This window comes from Urocampus carinirostris, chromosome 1 (genome assembly GCF_059441175.1).
Source record: "Urocampus carinirostris isolate Australia breed hairy pipefish chromosome 1, RoL_Ucar_1.0, whole genome shotgun sequence".
In the NCBI taxonomy this organism is placed as follows: Eukaryota; Metazoa; Chordata; class Actinopteri; order Syngnathiformes; family Syngnathidae; genus Urocampus; species Urocampus carinirostris.
The window spans coordinates 59905823-59926881 of NC_142349.1; the positions used below are offsets into that span (position 1 = coordinate 59905823).

The 21059-nt window shown below is 40.0% G+C and overlaps 1 protein-coding gene across 1 annotated transcript; it reads left to right on the forward strand.

Annotated features, from left to right (window-relative positions):
• The first annotated feature begins 365 nt into the window (after positions 1-365).
• On the forward strand, positions 366-20297 carry wrnip1 (WRN helicase interacting protein 1). Its single transcript, XM_088347141.1, has 8 exons — positions 366-2062; positions 5883-6496; positions 10556-10750; positions 11909-12150; positions 14857-15080; positions 19327-19482; positions 19563-19642; positions 19714-20297. Exons 2-8 carry the CDS (start codon positions 5906-5908, stop codon positions 19987-19989), a joined length of 1764 nt encoding a protein of 587 aa, XP_088203267.1. The 5' UTR covers positions 366-2062; positions 5883-5905; the 3' UTR covers positions 19990-20297.
• Positions 20298-21059: the final 762 nt, after the last annotated feature.

Here is a 21059-nt window from a genome sequence, read left to right on the forward strand (position 1 = left end):
GATCCGTCTCTACAATATTCTTGATTGCTGTTGAGATTGTCAAGATTGTTTTCTGTTACTAGTGTCAATAAATTTGTTCAAACCAAAAAAATGAATTGCTGTTAAAAATAAAATTTAAAAAATAGTTAAAATGTCATATTGTCAGATATAACGAAATTGTGAATATGCTTAATTGCTGCTAAAATTGTCGAGAAAAAATGTTCAAACCTCACATTGTTTATTTGCTCTTAATAGTGTCAATAAAATTGTTCAAATCAAAAAAATCTTTTTTAAAACGTTTAAAACTGGAACAGGCAAACTCTTACCCAAACGTAAATATAACACAATTGTTGGAGCAGTTTACTCACACACAAAGACATAAATACTATGTCAAATAGTTGATACCAGACAACCTCAGCCAATTGCTTCCCTTATTAATTATTGCAATCCCCCTTATTAAGCGATAAATACTTTTTATAAACACAAAGCAACACCTATTTACTCACAGCAAGACCGACTAAGTAGAATTAAAAAATAAAATAAAAACAGACAATTCATGTTAAAATAAAATGGTTAAATTACTTACCAAATAACACAAACATATTTTCTCCTGCTTAGTTATTTACCCAGTTGCAGTAATTTTAGGCTTATACAGTTTTTTTTTATCCCGTATGAAATGTATACGGCGTACACAACTTGAAACGATCAAAAAAGCTTATAAAATACTGGGAAAACATATAAAGTGACAAATATGATATTTTTGTTGTTGTTAAAATATGAAAAATCCAAAGATTTTTTAAAAAGCTACAAGGCCTTTTTGGGGGGCTAAAAGTGGTTGTCTTATCGCATGAAGCGGTAGTGTCAGCAGGTAGGAATTAGTGTTAAGTAAAAGAAAAAGATGTCAACTTAATAAAGCCTGTAGGCAACATACAGTATATGCCCATCCAAGTTTTTCTTTTTTTTACTGATTTAATTTTAAAAATAATGATAGACGGATAATGCCGGTAGTCTTGCAATTTTACTAAACAAAATATTCAGATTCAGATTCAGATTCAGATCTACTTTATTGTCATTCTAGTACACGTGTATACAGAACGAAATGTCGATACATCTGACCCGCACAGTTTCCTTGAATGTACAGATATAAATAAAATGTTGTATTGAGTTGGAGTATTGAGTACTAATAATATACTAAATAATTATGGCTATGTATAGTATTTTACAGTAGCGCAAATAGTGCACGAGGAGCAGCTAACCAGATGTGCAAAATGGGCAGTCAGGTAAACAAGTCAGGTAAACAGTAACAATAACACTGTAACAATAACACTGTAGTACGAATAGTGCAGAGGAGAACAGATGTGCAAGGAGTGGCTAGCTATAAAGAACTGCCAGTAGTGCAAAAAGTCAAACAAAACCAACAGATGTACAGATTAGCAGCAGTTTAGATTTACTATGTGTTTGATTGACCGTTTAACAGTCTAATGGCCAGGGGGACAAGACTATTGTGGAACCTGGTGGTCCTGCACCGCACACTGCAGTACCTCTTCCCAGAGGCTAGCAGAGTGAACAGTCCATGATGGGGGTGAGAGGTATACATTGTTTTTTTCAATTCTTAAAATGTCAAGAACCGAAACAGGACCCAAATGTGAGACGTTTCTCACACAAGCCTTTTATTTTACGGGAAATGGGGAGTCATGCACGTTAGGCAGCAGTCTGGCGTGGAATGACAGGAAGCCAGAGGCCGACGAGATCGATACTAATTGCCCAGGCAGATATCGGACAGATGGGGTCGATGCCGGACAGGACGGGACAGACAAAATTGATATCAAAACAGGATATCGAAGTTAAACAGGACAAACTAGACTGGAACAAAACAGGAAAACGATATTAAACAGGACAAAATAAACGGGAACAATACAGGACAGGAAATACCAACAGGAAACCGGACCAAGTAAAAACCCAAGTCCTGCAGGGCAGAGGTTTGTTGATGGACTGACAACCGGAGAGTGACAGGACCGGGTTTGAAAAGGGATAGGGAGCCAATCAGAGCCCGCAGCGGCTGGCGCCAAATGAGCGGGCACAGGTGATTCACATCGGTAATCATGACATTAAAAACGTAATACACAAGTAGAATATGATAGAATTTTTCATCAGTTCAATTACAATTCCTATGTTTTCCGAACGATTATTTGCTTTTATTGTGTAGTTTTGATTAAGGATGGTCAATACCAGGTTTTTTTAAAAACATACACAGCAGTTATACAGTATGCTCATCCAAGTTCATGTTCTTTTGAAAACTGATTTCGTTTTGAAAATGATGGAACCAAAAATGCCCCCAGTCTTGTTTCTTATCTAGAAAAATGAATCAAGCCGTGCTTTTTGTTTTTCTAAATTAATACACAGTACACTATGATGAAATGTATCTTCAGCAAATTGCAAATACTGAGTTGTACAGCTTTTATAAGAGATGATTTTTTTTCAAGACCAATTCTGATGCTCAACTCTGGATTAGACATTGGATAAAATATCAGGTTCCTGAGTCTTAAATGCAGTAGGGGCAGTTGATACTGATATATGTCCACACTGTGAGTACAGACCCTTCAAAAAGGACAGTATCTGCACCAATATCTGGTATCATTTCCCGTGTTTCCCTTATTCTGATACTAAATTATACAGATCCAGCACTCCTCAATAGATTTTGCAAATTAGCAGAATGAACAGTGATTGTAATGCTAGATTAGAAAAACACACACACGGTAGACACTCTAGAACTGTAATATTCATGTTAATCTTACCTTAATAGTGCCCCAAGAATTCTATGAATGTTGAAAAAACATATACAACATAGCTTAAAAATGAAGTAAAAGGTTGCATGGGGAAACCTAATTTTCTTTTCTTTTTCTTGTTCTACAAAAACTGTGTTTTACAAAATAACACAATCAGTGTTGTTAGGTATAAAATACGCCATTAAGAATATATACATTATCCATCCATCATCATCCAATGTGTTTCTTCACAATTGTCAACTTCATAACGCCAGTATTCTGTAGTAATGTTCTTTTTTTGAAGATTGTACCTTGCACCCTTGCAGGTCTTCATAAATACCAAAAAAGTATAGCTAGCATATGTACCTTTCTAGTGGACTTTATTTCCCAGAAGGAGCACATCGTTTTAACCTTTTCCAGGTCCGAGAAGAAATCAGGTGTACTCATGACTTTGCTGCCAGTGGTCTGTGGAACTCACTTCTACTCCGCCATTCTTGATCTGGCCTAGCTCATACCGTTGATGCTCTCAGTCTGGCGTTTGACCTGAAGACAAATATGATAATGAAAAATAAATGATAGCACCAAATCTTGTTTTCTGTCACATTCCAGAAACTGAGACAGGACCCAATAGCGTTCGTTAGACTCAGTTTTATTGAAATAGAGAGCAGTGCTTGCTTCCACGATCTGATGACTGTCGGACACGGGTGGCTGATGACAGGAACGCGGAAGTACCACTTCCGCGTCGAGCGAGGATAGTCGTGGTTGGCAGGAAAGCTGGTCGGTAGCCGGGACAGGGGAGCAAGGGCGATAATCGAGTCCAGAAAAAAGGTTGGCAAAAAGTATCAGGCAGGAAACAGGGCGAAACAGGGCGAAACAGGGCGAAACAGGGCAAAACAGGGCGAAACAGGTCGATGGCCGGGACGGAAGGGCAGGGCAGAAACAGATCCAGAAACAGGTCGGCAACGGGTAACAGGCAGGAAAAAACAGAGCAGGAGATTGTTGGAGAGTACGGTGCTTGCCTAGCAAAAGCGTAGGTTCGCAAGACGGTCTGACAGCTTCCTCTTGGAAGCCGAAGGTTTAACAAGGGTCAATGAACCAATCAGCGCTCAAGGCTGTTGGCGCCATCAGGGCATTCGTAGGTGCCCCGAATCAGCAATCATGACAGTTTTATATGGGTTTATAGACCAATTTTGTTTTAATTAATTGTGTAAAAGCTTGGTCAGTGATCGGAACAAGTCGGGTAGCCGGGACAGGAGAACGCAGCGTGGTCGGAGATCGGAAAAGAAACGGAACAGAATCAGGTAGGATACAGGAAGCGGTTTGGAACAGAACAGGAGCCAGAATCAAAAGGTGCTTGCCTTGCATGTGCTGAGGTTCTCTGACGGACTGACAAGGAGTGAACAAGAATGATGTGCTTAAATAGGAGGAGGGCTAATTAGGGGAACAAGTGGCAGCTGAGGCTGGAAGAGTGAGCGCAGGTGAGGGCAACTGACAAATCGTGACAAGCTGAAATTTATGGAGGAACTTTTGAGGTAAGCCATAGAGGAGGGAGTTGCAGTAATTGAGGCATGAGGTGACAAGGCAATGGACGAGGATGGCTATTGTGTGTGGGATAAGGGAGGGGCGAAGACGATTGATGGAGCGCAGGTGGAAGTAGGCTTAACCAGTTATGTTATTGATATGAGAGTTAAAGGAGAGTGTGCTATCGAGGATGACACCCAGACTCTTAATTTGTTACTCTCATTTACTCAAAAACCCTATGCCACTGAGCCATATATCACTCTTCGTACAATCCTCACTTTGCATCCATTTGCAGGTCCCCACATTTGATCAATAGGTTCAGCACACCATTGCCTTGCACTCTTCGCCCACCCTCTTAAAATCCTCCTTCAAACCACCACCTGCTGCCACATGCAAAACCAAATACTACAAACCCTCTACCTCCCTGCAACTTTACACCATTCAACAAAATCTCTAAACCACCTACCTCACAACCCTTCCAACAAGGGAACCACACATGCACTATGCCAGTTCGCTGGTACCATTACAAGCATTAAAAAACGTATGTCCAACGACCTTACAAGCCACACTATCACAGATTCACCACTTTTCCTGATATGCTCTACTATACATCCATCCAACCCAGCAGCCTTCATTCATCGGCCCAACTGCTACTTCCATCTCCTCCCTCACAATCTCTATTGCATTCAATTCACCAGACAAAGGCATTTGTCCACCACCCACAGGCACAAAACATGCATCCCTCTCATCAATCATAATGATTATATTCGTAAAATTGATCTTTTGGTGTGTTGCCACCACATCCTAGAAAATACTTTGAGCTTTTGCATAATCTTTTTTCTTCACCTGAACCCTCAATAATCTAGAGCACCAAGCACCAGGTACCCCCCTAAGATCACCTATATAGCCAGTGGCTGGTAAAGTTCTGAAAATAGCTCACCAGTGATGACAAATTTGTATTTTTGACTATATGGTTGCCTAGGCCTATTTTACGTCTAATAATTACAACCTGGTAATAATATAGTGACAAAACAGTAATAACATAAATTGTTGTTTTAGGGATTTGTATCAAACAAGTCGACATTCAAGCAAAGTAATCAGTATAAGTATAAATATAATACAAAGAACCCCTTAAATTCACGCAATTGGTAGTATCTTAAAAAGTAATTTGTATAATGTAGTATTTACCTTATTTTGGCCAATGCAGGAAACGACTACAGTATAGTAGTGTGTACTGCTGTGGATAAAGTTGGATGCATTCAGTGACAGACATGTAAACTCAGAACTTCACATATGGTTTTCATTGACGTACACTTGATTAGGAATGCATTTTAGATTAAACATGTAAATTTACTAAAATTTGTCGAATTTTTTTTTGCTTTTATTTATTTTCTATTTTAAGTATTACGGTGGTGTATGCTACCTGACAGTGAAACACCCCATTGTCCCTAAATGCGACACAGAGAACATTTAACACTACGTGGTAAAACAAAATAGAATCTACTTTTAAATAAAATATAAAAATGTATTTATGCGGTATAGAAATGCAACACCAAAAATGTTGCAATTATTTTTTTCTTTATATTAATAAAAACTTGTTTTGGTCACGTGACACAGGGCAAAGTTGAACGGGAAGCAAGATGGCGAGCATCGCGTCTGGTGCCTCGTCGGATTCGGTAAGTTGTCCAGTTTGCTCCCATGACTTCACCTCCGAAGCTATTAATGGACACCTCGACGTCTGTTTACTGAAAAATGAAGCGGACGTTGGACCACCAATGAAAAAGTTATGTTCCGAAACTTTGCCTCGACTTCCGAGTGGAGACCACCAAACGTCGTCTTCTACTTCCATTGGATTATTTTCCATGTTCCAGGGCAACAAAAGAAAAAGCTCACATCAAAATGACACGGCCGCCCCGTTTTCTATCAAACCAAATGTCTGCAGTGTGGCCAATAAGGCAGTCAAGCGTAATTTACCGGCTGATCTCCAAAATGAACCCGAATTGTCTTCTCGGAGGAAGGATGTCGGGCAGACCTTGAACGCAACACAAAGTTTGACTTTACGGTCATTGATGACGTCAAATAAACCACTGGCGGAGATGATGAGGCCGAATACGATGGAGGAGTACTTCGGTCAGAGTAAAGTTGTCGGGGAAAAAACACTTCTCAGGTCCTTGTTGGAATGCCAGGAAGTACCCTCTCTCATTCTCTGGGGACCACCAGGATGTGGCAAGGTAATCTGACGTTTAAACATTCAAAATCATGTATGCCAGGTAGCAAATTTAAGAGTTGTCGGTTCTTCACTGTAAAGCTCACGTGTGTGTATGATTTAGCGACCTTAAATCGTGTACAAATAATTATTCAATTTAAATAAAACCTTTTTAATTTTAATTCAGTAATTCATCGTTTTTAGTTGGGCTGCTTTCCAAAAAGGTCTCGCGATAGTTAAAAACCCGCATAGTAGAAACTGATGTATTCAATACTCAAAAATTAAAACCAAAGAACAAACCCAATTAACAGGATCAAGCATTTGTTCAACCAAAAACCACTGTACCTGTACTCCATAAACCTATTTTTGACAAATAACTTCTGTAAATTATAATTTTAAAATAAGCCTGAAATAATCTCTTTTTTTGTTTTTGTTTAGCTTTGGTTTTATCTCTATTTCTCTTCTACCTTTCTCTTTCGTTCACGCTCTTTCTATGCATGTTCTGAATAGAACCTTAAAATCTTATCTTAAACTAACAGGTAGCCAGTGCAGGTCAGCTAAATTGAGGTGTAATGGTCGGCAGTAGCTCAGGAGGTAAGGCGCTTGGGACCGAGAGGTTGCAGGTTTGATTCCCGGCTCCTCCAAGTTAAATGTCGAAGTGTCTTTGGGTAAGACGCTGACCCCTAATGCCCCCAATATGCAGATAGCTGCGCCAGCCTTGCATGGCCTCTGAGTGTGTGTGGGACGCACATTGTAGGTTTTAGATCAGGGCATGGTGTAGTCTGTAGTTTGCAATCATTTGTGGTCTGCGCAGCGTTTTGAGACTCCTTGTAATAAAGGGCTATACAAATAAACATAACTTGACTTGAAATATTCCAATTTATTACACTTATGTACAGAGACACTGTGCTTCGGTTATCGCTGGTTCGCTGCTTCGCGGATTTTCTTTGTGCATTTTATCCTGAATAAAAAGGAGAAGATGCTTTCTATCGCCAACAAATTTGGACCTCTCCACCCGCTGGACCTCGGGACACATATGCAGGTCTTTGGCGCTCCATAGTGGCTCCCTAGCTGCCTCCTTAATACATCTAAATTTATCAGTACTAAAGTGATTTGTAAAAATGTATTGAAAGTACAGTACTCTCATTTGTTAAACAAATACTTGAGCCTGTAAATTAGGTTTGTTCTTAACTAATGAATAATTCAAAAGTTTCTACCTTTCGTACTTTCACACGTGTTGTGAAAAGAAAGTTTCGAACAACAAATTAAAGTACTGTATAACCTTTAAAAAAACATATGTACTGTCAAAATGTTTTAAAAAAAACACATGTACTCTCTCGTAAACATTTTTTTTAATTCAGTTTCGTAGGTTTGGAAATTTGTAAATATATTAAACAACTTAAGACATCCTTGAAGAAGGTGACATGTTTGGCTATCTTACTAATACAGAAGCCCAGATGACCGTTTTGCAAAGGTGGTTTGTCCCGCTAGTGCTTCTAGCTACTTACCTTCCACAGCTTAGCCCTTCATGTGATGGTTGTTGAGTCCCATTATTCTGGCATCTTTTTTCACTGTTTCCTTCTTTAGCCACTAATGCTACCCACTTAGCTGCAGGCTATGGCTTGCCACTATTGTTATTGTTAGCTGCTCTGTGTAAAGCTTGCTTTGTCCTTCAGTGTCACCTGCTTTCACAGCTGGTCATGCAAGCTTACTGAGTTCCATGATATAGAGACACGGACAAATTGACAAATTCCTCTGCTCTTGCAATCTGTTTCTGTTTTTTCCCACGTTAGGAGCTTATGTTGGCCACTTACAGCCCTGACCAACTCCAGCTATTCACTCTTCTCAGTTGCTCAGGGTCTATCCACTCTGTTAGGGCTTTTGTAGTGCCTCATAGGGATTTCTACTGTCGCTGGATAAAATATGTATTAGGGCTGCATGTTTTAGGAAAAAACTCAATTGCGTTTTTTCAGATGTGATTTTCTTTTTTGAAATGCTTGAATCTTAAGAAAACAGCGCCCTGCTCTGGGGAGCTTTGTTAGGGTTGCAGACTGCCTACACGAGGCTCACAAGCGGGTGTTTGGCAGGCCGTACTGCTTGCAAACTTTGCCTCGCGTATGTTGGCTCGTGCTGTTAAAACTTGCTTTTGAACTGTGACAATTCTGGTTGGCAAAACACTCCATCACTCACCAACACAGAACTTTTGATCCTTAAAAAAACACTCAGTCTTGCTATTACACAATCACAGTACATCACATCACAATATTGATTAGATTTTGCTTAACCGCGCAGCCCTAGTACGTATGCTTACAAATTTTGCTAAGTGGTACCTTCAGGCTGTCATCGTGTGTCTTGTTTGAATGTGCACGCTTCAGCTCAATTTCATGCTACAACGACCTCTAGTAGTGAATTATTACACGTCGTCACGTTAAAGGGATTTCCTAAAATGTGCTTTATGGGCCCCCACAAGTCTAACCATAACATTTTTATTAGGTAATATTTAATTAGAATCAACCTTTGAGTTTTATCTCTCTCTGGGTGCAGCCACTTTGCGAAGGCTGTCAAGGGAAGATTACACTCCTGCATCTTTTTATGACCAAAGTTCATCTGCTTTAGAAAGCTGAGCAGTGATTGGTCATTGAATGGAGCCAGAGCACCTGTGATATCATCTTCGCTCAACGGACTTTTCAAAATGGCTGACACAGAAAATTGATAAAAAGGTGTGGATTTTGCTTCTTGACACTTTTTCAAGGAATAAAAGCCCTGTAAAGACCAGTAGAGGCCCAAAAAACATAATATCATATGGACTTTAAAAGTACTGACAAGCATGTGAGCTAGGCCTGGCCGATAAAACAATAATGATAATTATCATCATATTGCTTTTGCCACGATGAATAATAAAAACGTTCGATGAACGTGTGATTTAAGTGATTTCAGGTCAACTCCACCCGGCAGAGTAAAGGCCCACATTAAACCACACCACCTACATTGGATATTACCGAATCTTACTGCAATATGTATTCTGTGTAGCACTGTTTAGCTATTCTATATAACACGCTACAGTGGGCATTTGCACGTCACACTGGGTATTTGTATATTGTATTCTTTTGGCTTTATTATTGTACTGTTCTCAGCTCAGGGATGCTGCTGGAAATGTGAATTTCCCTTCGGGGATGAATAAAGTATCCATCTATCTATCTATCTATCTAAGTCACATGTATTTGTATGGCCCTTAATCACAAAATGTTTCAAAGGACTGTTACAATTACACCATGCCCTGATCTTAAACCAAAAGGAAAACAGAAGTTCTGGCCAACATTCAGAAGAGGCAAAAGGTGGAGCAGGAGTACAGCCACAGCGGCTCACTTGAACACGGTCAAAATTAGCAATAAAGAGACCATCATACCCACTCAAAACATGCTTAAAGAGTCACAGACAGGAGAGCCCCCTGATCTTCACTTGTTTGAGTTTTTCGGCAACGTCTTATAAAAAAACAGACTAGATATGCACAGCAAACTTTACCGACCTAGACGAGCAAATTGAAAAAACATATTCCACCATTTAAAACTGTTTTGTTTGCTAGAATACGTTGCAGTAAAAACAATTTAGGGCTAAACAAGTTCTAGAAGACGTTCAACAAGCACCGGGACCCATGAAAAAAAACTTTCCACGAATGAGCGAGCTTGCAAGGTGTTACCTTTGCTTCTGAGAAGGTATTAACTTGTAATTTTTGTCATATTTGTGAAATGCTGTGTGATAATGGGCCATGTATCTTTGTTCTGACATTAAAGACTGGTTAAAGCAGCATCAGATTTTGTCAACTTTCACTTAGTGGCAAAAATTAGACTTAAAACGTGAAAGAAAGAAAAAAAGGTGTGATCATTATCGATATCGACCAATAAAAAAATATTTTACAGTTTTTCTATATCGCCCAGCACTAATGTGAGCTATAAGGAATGTTCAGGTGAAAGTGAAATACAATCTTCTGAAATTTTATAATGTACAAATTCTCATACTCTGAAAGGGAACTTTGGGATACTTGCCATATATTAATGACGACCAAGCAATTTATTCTCTGCGTTAGACCACACTGGCTCACATCATTGCCAGCAACAGCAAAAAGAAGGGCACGGCACGATTTGTGCCACTCTCTGCCACCAGTACGTCCACCGCTGAGGTGCGAGAGGTCATCAAGCAGGCGCAGAATGAGCTGAGGCTGTGTAAGCGCAGGACTATCCTGTTCATTGACGAAATCCACCGCTTCAACAAATCTCAACAGGTGAGCTATTGTATAGATCTCTGACAGAAATCCATAGAGGGTGTGTAGGAGCAAAAGTCATGCCCAGCACCTAAAAATAGCTGGGATGGGCTCCAGCATCCCCACGACTCTGAGGATAAGCAGTATGGATAATGGATGAATGAATGGATTTAAAGATACTCCTATAAGTACAAAATGTTCAGAAACTTACTCAAGTAAATGTAACCCGTTACTACCCTCCTCTGGTTGTCAGTAACTACAAAATTTTCTACTGTCTGATGCCATACTGGCTGACAACATCATTGCAGCCTTTGTCAAGGTCCTTTTGTTGCTTGTTCAAGTATTTGAAATTAAACTCTTCCTTTTCCATGTTTTTTTAAGGTTTGGGGTGGCATTTGAAACAATCCTAGTTTTACTTTCACCATTTTCATTCAAGAATAAAAGAAAACTGCAATCACGCGCACATAATCACTCTCCTCCCCCATCGTCCCAGCTTCCTTTCCTCCAGCGTAATGTGCTCCGTGGCCGGAATACAGAGGGTTAAAGTAAGATATATGCAGATAGGTGCAATGTAAAAAAATATATAAAGGCTCTTTGATCTCAGCTGGGCATTGTGAACACATGTTGGTAGACATTTTTTTAATTTTAACTACCTCAAACTACGCACCCCACTTTTAATAAACAAATATAAAACGAATTATAATATGTGCTTATAAGTCGATTTTTTTCATAAAAACTTTTAAGAAAAATAGGATATATTTTCCCCATGTATTGCCATGGTATTGCATCCAGAGTCCCTAATGACAGATTTAAAAAAAATCAGATCAATATATTGTTTTTTTCCTCTGTCATATTTTTAACTCATTGTGGCCCGCCACTCAAAAAATTGAATTTCTTCAAAGAGTAACGCGTTATAAACACCGTTTATTTTCTATCTCCTCTCTTTGCAAATCACAATTAACTAAGCGTTGGCTTGTTTGACCTGAAAGGGAACATGAAACGAACTTTCCCATAAAGTTAAAACAAAAGCCCAAAAAGCTTTTTAAGGCTTTGCTTTTTCGCTTTATTTATGATTTGAGAAAACTCATTACGTACTCACTGGGAAAAAAAAATTGCCTCTTCTGGATGATGAGTGTTACATCCTCACAGATTTGTGTACCACCGTCTTATTCCTTTCAGGACACGTTCCTTCCTCACGTAGAGTGCGGAACAATCACTTTGATTGGCGCGACCACCGAGAATCCGTCCTTCCAGGTGAACGCCGCTCTCCTGAGCCGCTGCCGAGTACTCGTCCTCGAGAAGCTTTCAGTCGAGGCGATGGGTTCGATATTGGACCGGGCAGTGGCGGCGCTCGCTATCACTGTGCTGGACCAAGATGAAGCGGGTCTTGAAAGGCCAGACCACAGTGCGGACGGAAACGAGTGAGTGTTCTGTTCCTGAGCGGACAAAGTGCCGCAAATCAAAATTCTTCGCTTAAGCGGTCTGGTCTTCTGTCGCTGGCCCGGTTAGATCACTTAAGGGAGGAGAGCAGCAGGAGCCAGCGCAATCCCCTCCCGTAGGATGTGTTGACGGATCAGATTCGTGCACATGTTGAAGCCCGCAAGGCTTTCGATGGCTACTGGCTCAGAATGCCATACAGTACGTCTGGCAGATTTGTTTGCCCGGTGTGGAAAGAACGCAGCAAATCGCAAATCACGCACGTCCACATTAAAAGGTTGGACCTGCACCAGACTGAGGTGAAAATAGGCATCGAGCCAAGCCGTTTCCCCGACAAGCTTTTCCCAAAATGGCTACCGGATTAGTTTTTAATGGTAGCTGGTTGTCAGAATAATATAGTGCACCTAAAGCGGGCCTAATTTATGAGTTTGGCTTGTTTTGTCAGAATTGTTCTTGTTCTTTCATCTTTCTTAAAGTATCCCTTATTCAAATAATTACAAATACGTGAGCCAATTTTTTGATAATGAACCGACTTATAGTACAAAGAAAACGGAAAAAAATATTTGTCATTAAACTATCTTGCGTTGCACTGTTTGAAAAAATAAAAATAAACTCCCTGCACCAGTCTTATGTTTTGTTCTTTATAAAGTTAAAATAATCATGTTGCCTAAATTGATAGTATACTGTTTTCTTATAATTTGTGGACAATGTGGCTCAGGAGGTAACATGGGTTATTCTATTTGGTTGATAATGTTTGTATTGTGTTCTTTCTTCTTTCAACTTGATTTACAAACTTCCTATATTTTTGTCTTTTTGTAGAAAAAAAATACAAAAATTGTACCTAAAACCATTTTTTAAAAATTAGCTACTAGCAGACAAAACATATTTTTACTATGTTCTAACTTTAGTAAAATTACAAAATAATAATTGACATCAGTGAAATTATTAATTGACTTAATTGATTTATTTTTTAAACATCTTTACTAATACTGTCCACCAGGGTTGTCAGGAAAATTCCATTGTCATTTTATTTTATTACAATTTAAACAATCTTGAATCTTATCTTAAAGAGCTTTATCAAACAAAATAAGTGTATTGAGTATATGTTTCTATACTACCTCATGAGCATCTAATAATTATAATCGTACATATGAGGAATAATAAAACGGGTGGCTGGGTGGTGAGCACACAGCCCCGCGGTGGTGATGCCCAGAGTTTAATTCAAGCTACTGCAGCCTCTCTGTTCGGAGTTTGCATGTTCCATCCGTGCCTGCATGGCTTTCTTTCCACATTCCAAAAACATGGCAGGTTATTGGCCTGTCCGAATTGTCCCTTGGTGTGAATGACCAAATTAATTGTCTCACTCCGTGTGCCCAGCAACTGTCTGGCAATCAGTTGAGGGTGTCCCATACCCACTCCCCAAAGAGAGCTGAGATGGGTCTCTAGCACCCCCGAGATCCTACTGTGGATAAGCGGGATGGATAATGGGTGGATGGATGGGAAAAAAAATATAATAGTAATCTGCTCCCACCTAATGATGTGGATGAATGTTAGTTATTCGGCTGATCAGTGGAGGAAAGCAAATATACTTAACAATGGCAAGCTTCCTAGCAAAGATAATATTGTGAAAATTCTAGCGGCACATAAGAAAGGTGCAAATCACTTATCTAGAAATATATCTCGGTAAATAAAAAGTATGAAATTGTAACATATACATTTGCATTGATTCACAGGTTATAAATTGAAATTATTTTCATCTGTCTAAACCTATTTTACACTTTCTGCAACGCCTGAGCCCAGCGTCAAGAAGAAGGATGCCTCTCGTCTCAATAAACTGGCTAGGAAAGCGAGCTCTGTTGTGGGCAAAGAGCTGGACAGCCTAACAACAGTAGCTGAGAGACGAGCACTGAAAAAGCTGAGGTCAATCACGGACAATCCATCGCATCCACTACACAGCATTATCTCCAGACAGAAGAGCAGTTTCAGCGACAGACTGCTGTCACTGTCTTGTACTACGGACAGACTGAAGAGATCTTTTCTTCCTCATGCCATGAGGCTCTTTAACTCCACCCGGCAGAGTAAAGGCCCACATTAAACCACACCACCTACATTGGATATTACCGAATCTTACTGCAATATGTATTCTGTGTAGCACTATTTAGTTACTCTATATAACACGCTACAGTGGGCATTTGCACGTCACACTGGGTATTTGTATATTGTATTCTTTTGGCTTTATTATTGTACTGTTCTCAGCTCAGGGATGCTGCTGGAAATGTGAATTTCCCTTAGGGGATGAATAAAGTATCTATCTATCTATCTATCTATCTATCTATCTATTTAGGCTTTTGTTGCATTAGAAATTTATGTATTTTGTTTGACTAACGGGTAACAACTACCCTTATCCCAGCTAGCATTAAGTTAGTCCGTCATGACCAAAAGTCTGACTTTCTGCTTTGCAGTTTGAATTTAACTCCTTACTACGTCAGTAAAAATCATAGATTTGATACACTAAACTGTGGCACCATGAGATTATGAGGCAGAAAAATAGTTGGGCATCAATGTTCCTACAATGTCTCTTTAAGGAACACTCAATATATACTTTGTTAATGACAGTAAAGAGCATTGATTCATTTACATTCACCATAACAAGAATGCTTGTTTAATGTGCTTAAATGATTTGTTTTCAGGCTGAGAGTTTACATTGAACAAAAGGCACTGGACACAATCGCCTACCTGTGTGACGGTGACGCCCGCATTGGGCTGAACAGTCTGCAGCTGGCTGTTCAGGCCCAAGTCGGCTTGACCCAGTACGGACTGACAGGACCAGATGTTTCCAACCAGGAAATTCTTGTCAAGGAAGAACACATAAAAGAGGGTCTCCAGAGGTCTCACATTCTCTATGACAAAGCCGGTAAGCGTTGTTCCAAAACAACCAAGTCACGTTGCATCATGCTAGTCTAGGCCATATTTAGCAAAGTGATGGTATTTATAGCATGTGTTCCACTTCACATGGTGGATTTTCTGTGTTTTCTATTAGTTCTGTTGTAGTTGTTAGTCCTAGTCCTATAATCAATTTGTATGTATTTGACAACATGATGTGCGCCTAGAGGAAGCTTACATGATTGTCTGCCATCTTGCTGCTTATAGCCCCCCCCAAAAAAACCTTGTGAAAGGTTGCGCAGAAAAAATATAAGAAAAATTGTGGGGTTTGGTCACTTTGAGTCTCCGTAGTTTAAAATCTTCCTTGTGCTTTGTAGCAATCGTTTTCGGTTGCACTACACAATACAGAAACGGAGTGGTCAAATATTACACAATGTCCCTTTAAGGAAATGCTAACATTTTGTTTCTTTATTCTATTTTGTGTTAATAAATTGATACTGTCCCATCACTTGTACAGGCAAGATTGAGCCCAGAAAATCTAGCCCGACCCAGCCCGCGGGTATTGCAGCCCGAACCACACCGATCCTAACAAATTAACTGTATTTGAGGGACCGAGCCTGAAGCAAACACACATTTATTATTTTTATTTGTGAGGATTTCTTTTTGATTCGTGAGGAGGAGACGGGCTTCTCTCTCGCTTACTTTTTTTTTGAATTAGCGATCCCACATTGTTGTTTGTTTATTCTTCTCTTTGGAAGATTCACGTGGACGATGGATTTCATCCCCACTTTCCCACAATGCAGCCCGCGACTGTGCTTGGCTTGGCACATGTTCGCACCCACCACAAAGAAAAATAGATCAAGAACCATGACGGGTGGCTAATTTTTAAAAGTCAGCAAGAGAGAAGCCCTCCTCACAAATTAAAAAAGTCCTCACAAGTAAAAACATTTTTTGAAATGTCAGCGAGAGAGAAGCCGGCCTGACCAAGCCAGAACCGGCATTTTAGTCACCGGTTTAAAATCTAACCTCTGCTTGTGAGGTATTTAAGAATATAGCAGTTCTACTTAGATCCTCCTCGAGGCAACCTTTCTTCTTTTCATAAAAAAACTCATTAATCAGCAGAGCATACAACATTTTTGCCCTTGTTGGCATATTGTGTTTCTTGTCTTGCTACCTCCTCTTTCTTCTCTGTACCAAATTGCTGTCAGAGACTCGCCATTTATGCTGATAACATCGTTCGTTTTTGCTCATCTGTGACAGCTTTGCAGCTGTTACTCCCTTAGGTTAGTGGCTAGACCAGGGGTCGGGAACCTTTTTGACTCAAAGAGCCATAAAAGCAAAAAATATTAATTTTATTTTGGGAAAGAGCCACACCATATATTATGAGACAAATTTACTAAATTGCTAAACCCGCGCCCCAGACAAAAGCTTAGTCTTCAGCACATTTATTTTTGATGATTTGATAAAAATTATGAAAAGAGAATAATGCCAGAGCCCCTGTCCCAAAATCAACAAACATACCACTTTAAACTTGTCTCTTTCTTGCAATGACTCAAGATCGGTTAAACTCCTTTTGACCCTTTTTTATCATACATATTGGTTTCAAAACCAGATGCAAGCATTTATTTTGTAAAAACGTCACAACATTCTGAGAATAGGGAGCCTTATGTGCTTACCTTTGGCGAGAGATGGGAAGGAGTGCTTGTACTTTTTGCATAGCTCCACCCATCCCTCCCACTCACCCAATCAAATGACTAAGTTCTCTTCCGGTGTTTTGGCGTATTTACAGTTCTGTGGATTCATCATAAGGTATCTGAACACTGAACACAGATTACATAGTGAACTTTTATATAAAGGATTCTTTAGCGTTGTATAGCTAAAACGAGTTTTTTTTTCCCCATTTTTTTGTGTGACACCTTGACTGTAAATTGTAGTGAAAAACGTGCCATATATATACTGCGAAGTAATCGTTTGTCAGTAAGTTTCGGTTTAGCTTTACGTGTAACTTAATTAGATAGACGAAACAACTTTTGGACAAGATGGAGAAATTTTGCATGCAATCAAATCTGTCTCTGAGCCACAGATACTCGTAGAAAGAGCCATATATGGCTCGCGAGCCATACGTTCCCGACCCCTGGGCTAGACTGTGGTTATCTTTTAAAAGTGCGTCCGGAGTTATTGGCAGATGAGCTTGTTGTTAAAACGGTAGTTTGTGGTTATTATGTAAAGTTTTACTTTAAAGAAAAAAAAAACTTGCTCATAAACATGTTCCCAGAAATAGAGGGATAATAAAAGCACTTGTTCAACGTCGCGCTCGTTGTGTTATCACTATTTTGTGTACTCACGACTTCTCCCGCCGGCCTGCCCAGTTGTCTCGTTGTGTAACATTCAGCTGTCCCGAAACAGGGAGATTTACTGGTCCCAATTTTATGGGGTGATGAAAAGGCCTCTGCCCTGCTTGACTAACAGCTCAGATTAAAATGAGCATCCAGCGCTTGTTGATCTCACGGCATCATTGCATCAGCTGTAGGTTTTTTCGGGGTGCATAATACTGTAAAGACAGTGAGAAAACAACACACAGTGAAAATGGCGTGATATATTTTTTAAAACCTCAAGATGAATTACAGATCAATTATATACAGAAGGGGTTCCAACATCAATGGATGGAAAGGTCCCAAAAAAATTAAGCTACAAACCGAGAGCTGGACTGATCTAATTTAAAAAATGTTTTATAGTGCAGGGGTAGGCAACCCGTGGCTCAGGACCCGCATGTGGCCATTTAGCACTGCGGAGCGGCTCCCTGGCACTTTTCCAAAAATGTTTACAAATGGGAAAAAATCGGGGAGGGTGAAATGTATTTTTCTTTTAATATGGTTTCTGTATGAGGGTACACATGACACAAACACTTTTAAAGGTTTCCAATGCTGTATAATATGTAGAACTAATATTAATTTTCAATGAGGAGCTGGTACAATTTTGAACTCCAGTGCATCACTCTTCTGCTTTGCTTACTCTACTGTTTGAACGTAGTGTGTGGTGTAGTGTGTGGCCCAAGCTCTGCCCCTTTTAAAGGAGCAGCATCACAAGCGAAGGAGGTGGCTATGGACCCCAATTGTAAAAAGAGAAAAATAATTGACGAGACCGGAGGACTTTACGTTTCTTGGACATAATAATTTTATTAATTTCCAAAGCGGAAGGAATACCTGAATGTTTGCTCTGAATAGAAAAGTAATCAATAACAAAAAAATGTAATGTTCAAAATAATTTTAAGAAAAGGAATGGAAGACTTCATCACCATTCAGCAAAACAAGGACATTTAGTGCCAGCTGGGGATGCGGCACTGACATAAATCAAACTTAAACTTTATTAATTTATTTTGATATGGTTCGTTGGTTGGCTAGTTGGTTGCATCCCTTAACCACCAGGTTCATAGGGCACCATTTCCTTTGGTGTGTCTTGGGAAAGTACAGCCTGGTGGCCCCCATCCCTCTCCAGGCCAACATATGTTTGCACCCCGTATTTTTTTAAAAGGTTGCCATTTTCTTTGTAAAAACGCATGCTGCGTTTTATCGCAAACCGTTTGAACCTTTCATCTAGATGTTGTTTTTGAGAATCCTGAAATATCCTTAAATCTAAACTAAAACTGACATAAAAAATCGGATTCTTTTTTGCATTTCTTTAACTTTATTGAAGCAATAAAATGCACGGTTCTTCATTAGTATTGTAATGAAGTTAATTGACAATGCATCCTTCAAATTAGTATTCTCGTAGTACGTTCTCCACAAAATGCACAGCAAGGAATTTTTTTTTTTTTTTTTTGCGGCTCCAGACACATTTGTTTGTTTTGGGTTTTTTGGGTCCGATATAGCTTTTTCAACATTTTGGGTTGCCGACCCCTGGTCTAGTTAGCCTAATTAAACTTACTGAAAACTTAACAAACATATTGTAATACGATCAGATAAATAAATAAGTACTTGCATTTTCTAATGCCTCCCCCCTTAATCTTACATTTTCAACAGGAGGAAAATAGAAATTTCCCTCATTATTCAGGCGCCTCCAGTAGCCTATGTTTTTACCTGACTTGGATGTTCAGTTTATAGTTTAGTAGACACTCAAAATAATGAGAGAAAACATAAATTAACTTGCAAAGAAAACAAGGAGAGAGACCAAACCTCAGATAAGAAATTCCAGTTTCCCCTTGAAAACTTGTTAAGCATAGTGGTCAGGGAAATGTTCTTCATCTACGTCAAACAATGTTATTTTTTCATTACTTTAAGGCGAAGAGCATTTCAACTGCATCTCTGCGTTGCATAAGTCCATGAGAGGCTCCCACGAGAACGCTGCCCTCTACTGGCTGGGTCGCATGCTTGAAGGTGGTGAGGATCCACTTTACGTGGCTCGCAGGCTGGTTCGTTTTGCCAGCGAGGACGTTGGTGCGGAAGATTGTTTTTAGTTCATTTTAAATCAATCTCTCATTTTCCGCCTGCTTACTCTGTTGTTTCATCACTTTCAGGTATCGCAGATCCATTGGCTCTCCCTCAGGCTGTATCGGCTTTCCAGGCCTGTCACTTAATCGGCATGCCTGAATGTGAGGTATGCAATTGACCTTAACTTTTAACCCCATTCAAATTGGACGCAACAATGTTTTTTTTTTCATTCTCCAGGTGATCTTGGCTCAGTGCGTGATCTACCTTTGCCGGGCGGAAAAATCCGTGGACGTGTACAAGGCCTACAATAATGTGAAGGCCTGTCTAAGGAACCACAAAGGCCCCCTCCCTCCAGTTCCACTCCACCTACGGAACGCGCCCACCCGCCTGATGCAGCAACTGGGATACGCTAAAGGCTACAAATACAATCCCGCCTTTAGCTCTCCAGTGGAGCAACAGTACCTGCCAGAGGAGCTGCAAGACATTGACTTTTTTACCTGGACGCCATCGTGATAAGGTCTGTTTAGGTTTGCACTGCTAAAGTTAAACGAAAAAAGTAGGGAGTGAGTTGTACAGTTTTCAACTTTTTCCTTTCTCTTTGATTCTGCTTGGCAATTGATTGTTTGTAGCTCTTCATCGAGTTTCATACAGTTGTTTGTTTGATGGCAGGTTGTTAACAACCACAGCATTCTATAAGTGATGCTGCGTTCGAATGTACTTGGGAGGGAATAGTTTTTTTCCCCCCAAATTAAAATGGAATGGTTTTGATTTATATATTTTCTGACATACTGTTGAGATAAATTCACATTCGTATATATGTCTCTCCTGATTTTCATTATTCATCCATCCATCACCTGCACCGCTTATCCTCAGTAGGGTCGCAGGGGTGCTGAAGCCCATCTCGGCTATCTTCGGGCAGTGGGCAGGGGAGACCCTGAATTGGTTGCCAGCCAGTCACAGGGCACACAGTGACAGACAACCATATATACACTCACTCACACCTAGGGACAATTTGAACCGGCCAATTAACATGACATGCATGTTTTTGGAATGCGGGAGAAAACTGGAGAGCCCAGGGGGAACCCACGCAGGCACAGGGATGCAAACTCCACACGGAGATGGTTTTGGTAGCTGGACTTGAACCCTGAACCTCTGCACTGTGGGGCTTCGCGTTAACCACCCTTCCGCCGTGCCGCTCCATCTTCATTATCCTAATTATAGGCGAGTCTTAATCAGAGTAATTAGTATCAGGCCTTGTTTTAAGGTTCTAATACTTGTGACAGGGTTTCTACCCAGTGCTTCATAAGCCAGATTTTATGTACAGTGGAACCTCGGTTTTCGAACGCCTCTCAGTTCGAACAAATCGGAGTCCCACCAAAAATTTAGAGAAATTCTTGCTTCGCTGTTCGATCAAAAAATCTGAGTTCGAACGCCGGTAATGCGTGAGTGCGTACGCTAGGGTGCGATGCTGTGCGGTGTACGGGTGTTTTAGCCCCTTATTATGCCTCTGAAGAAAGTCAGTGCAAGCAGCAAAGTTGCTACAGGTGAAAAAAGAAAAGTAGTGCGTACAACTATTGCATTTA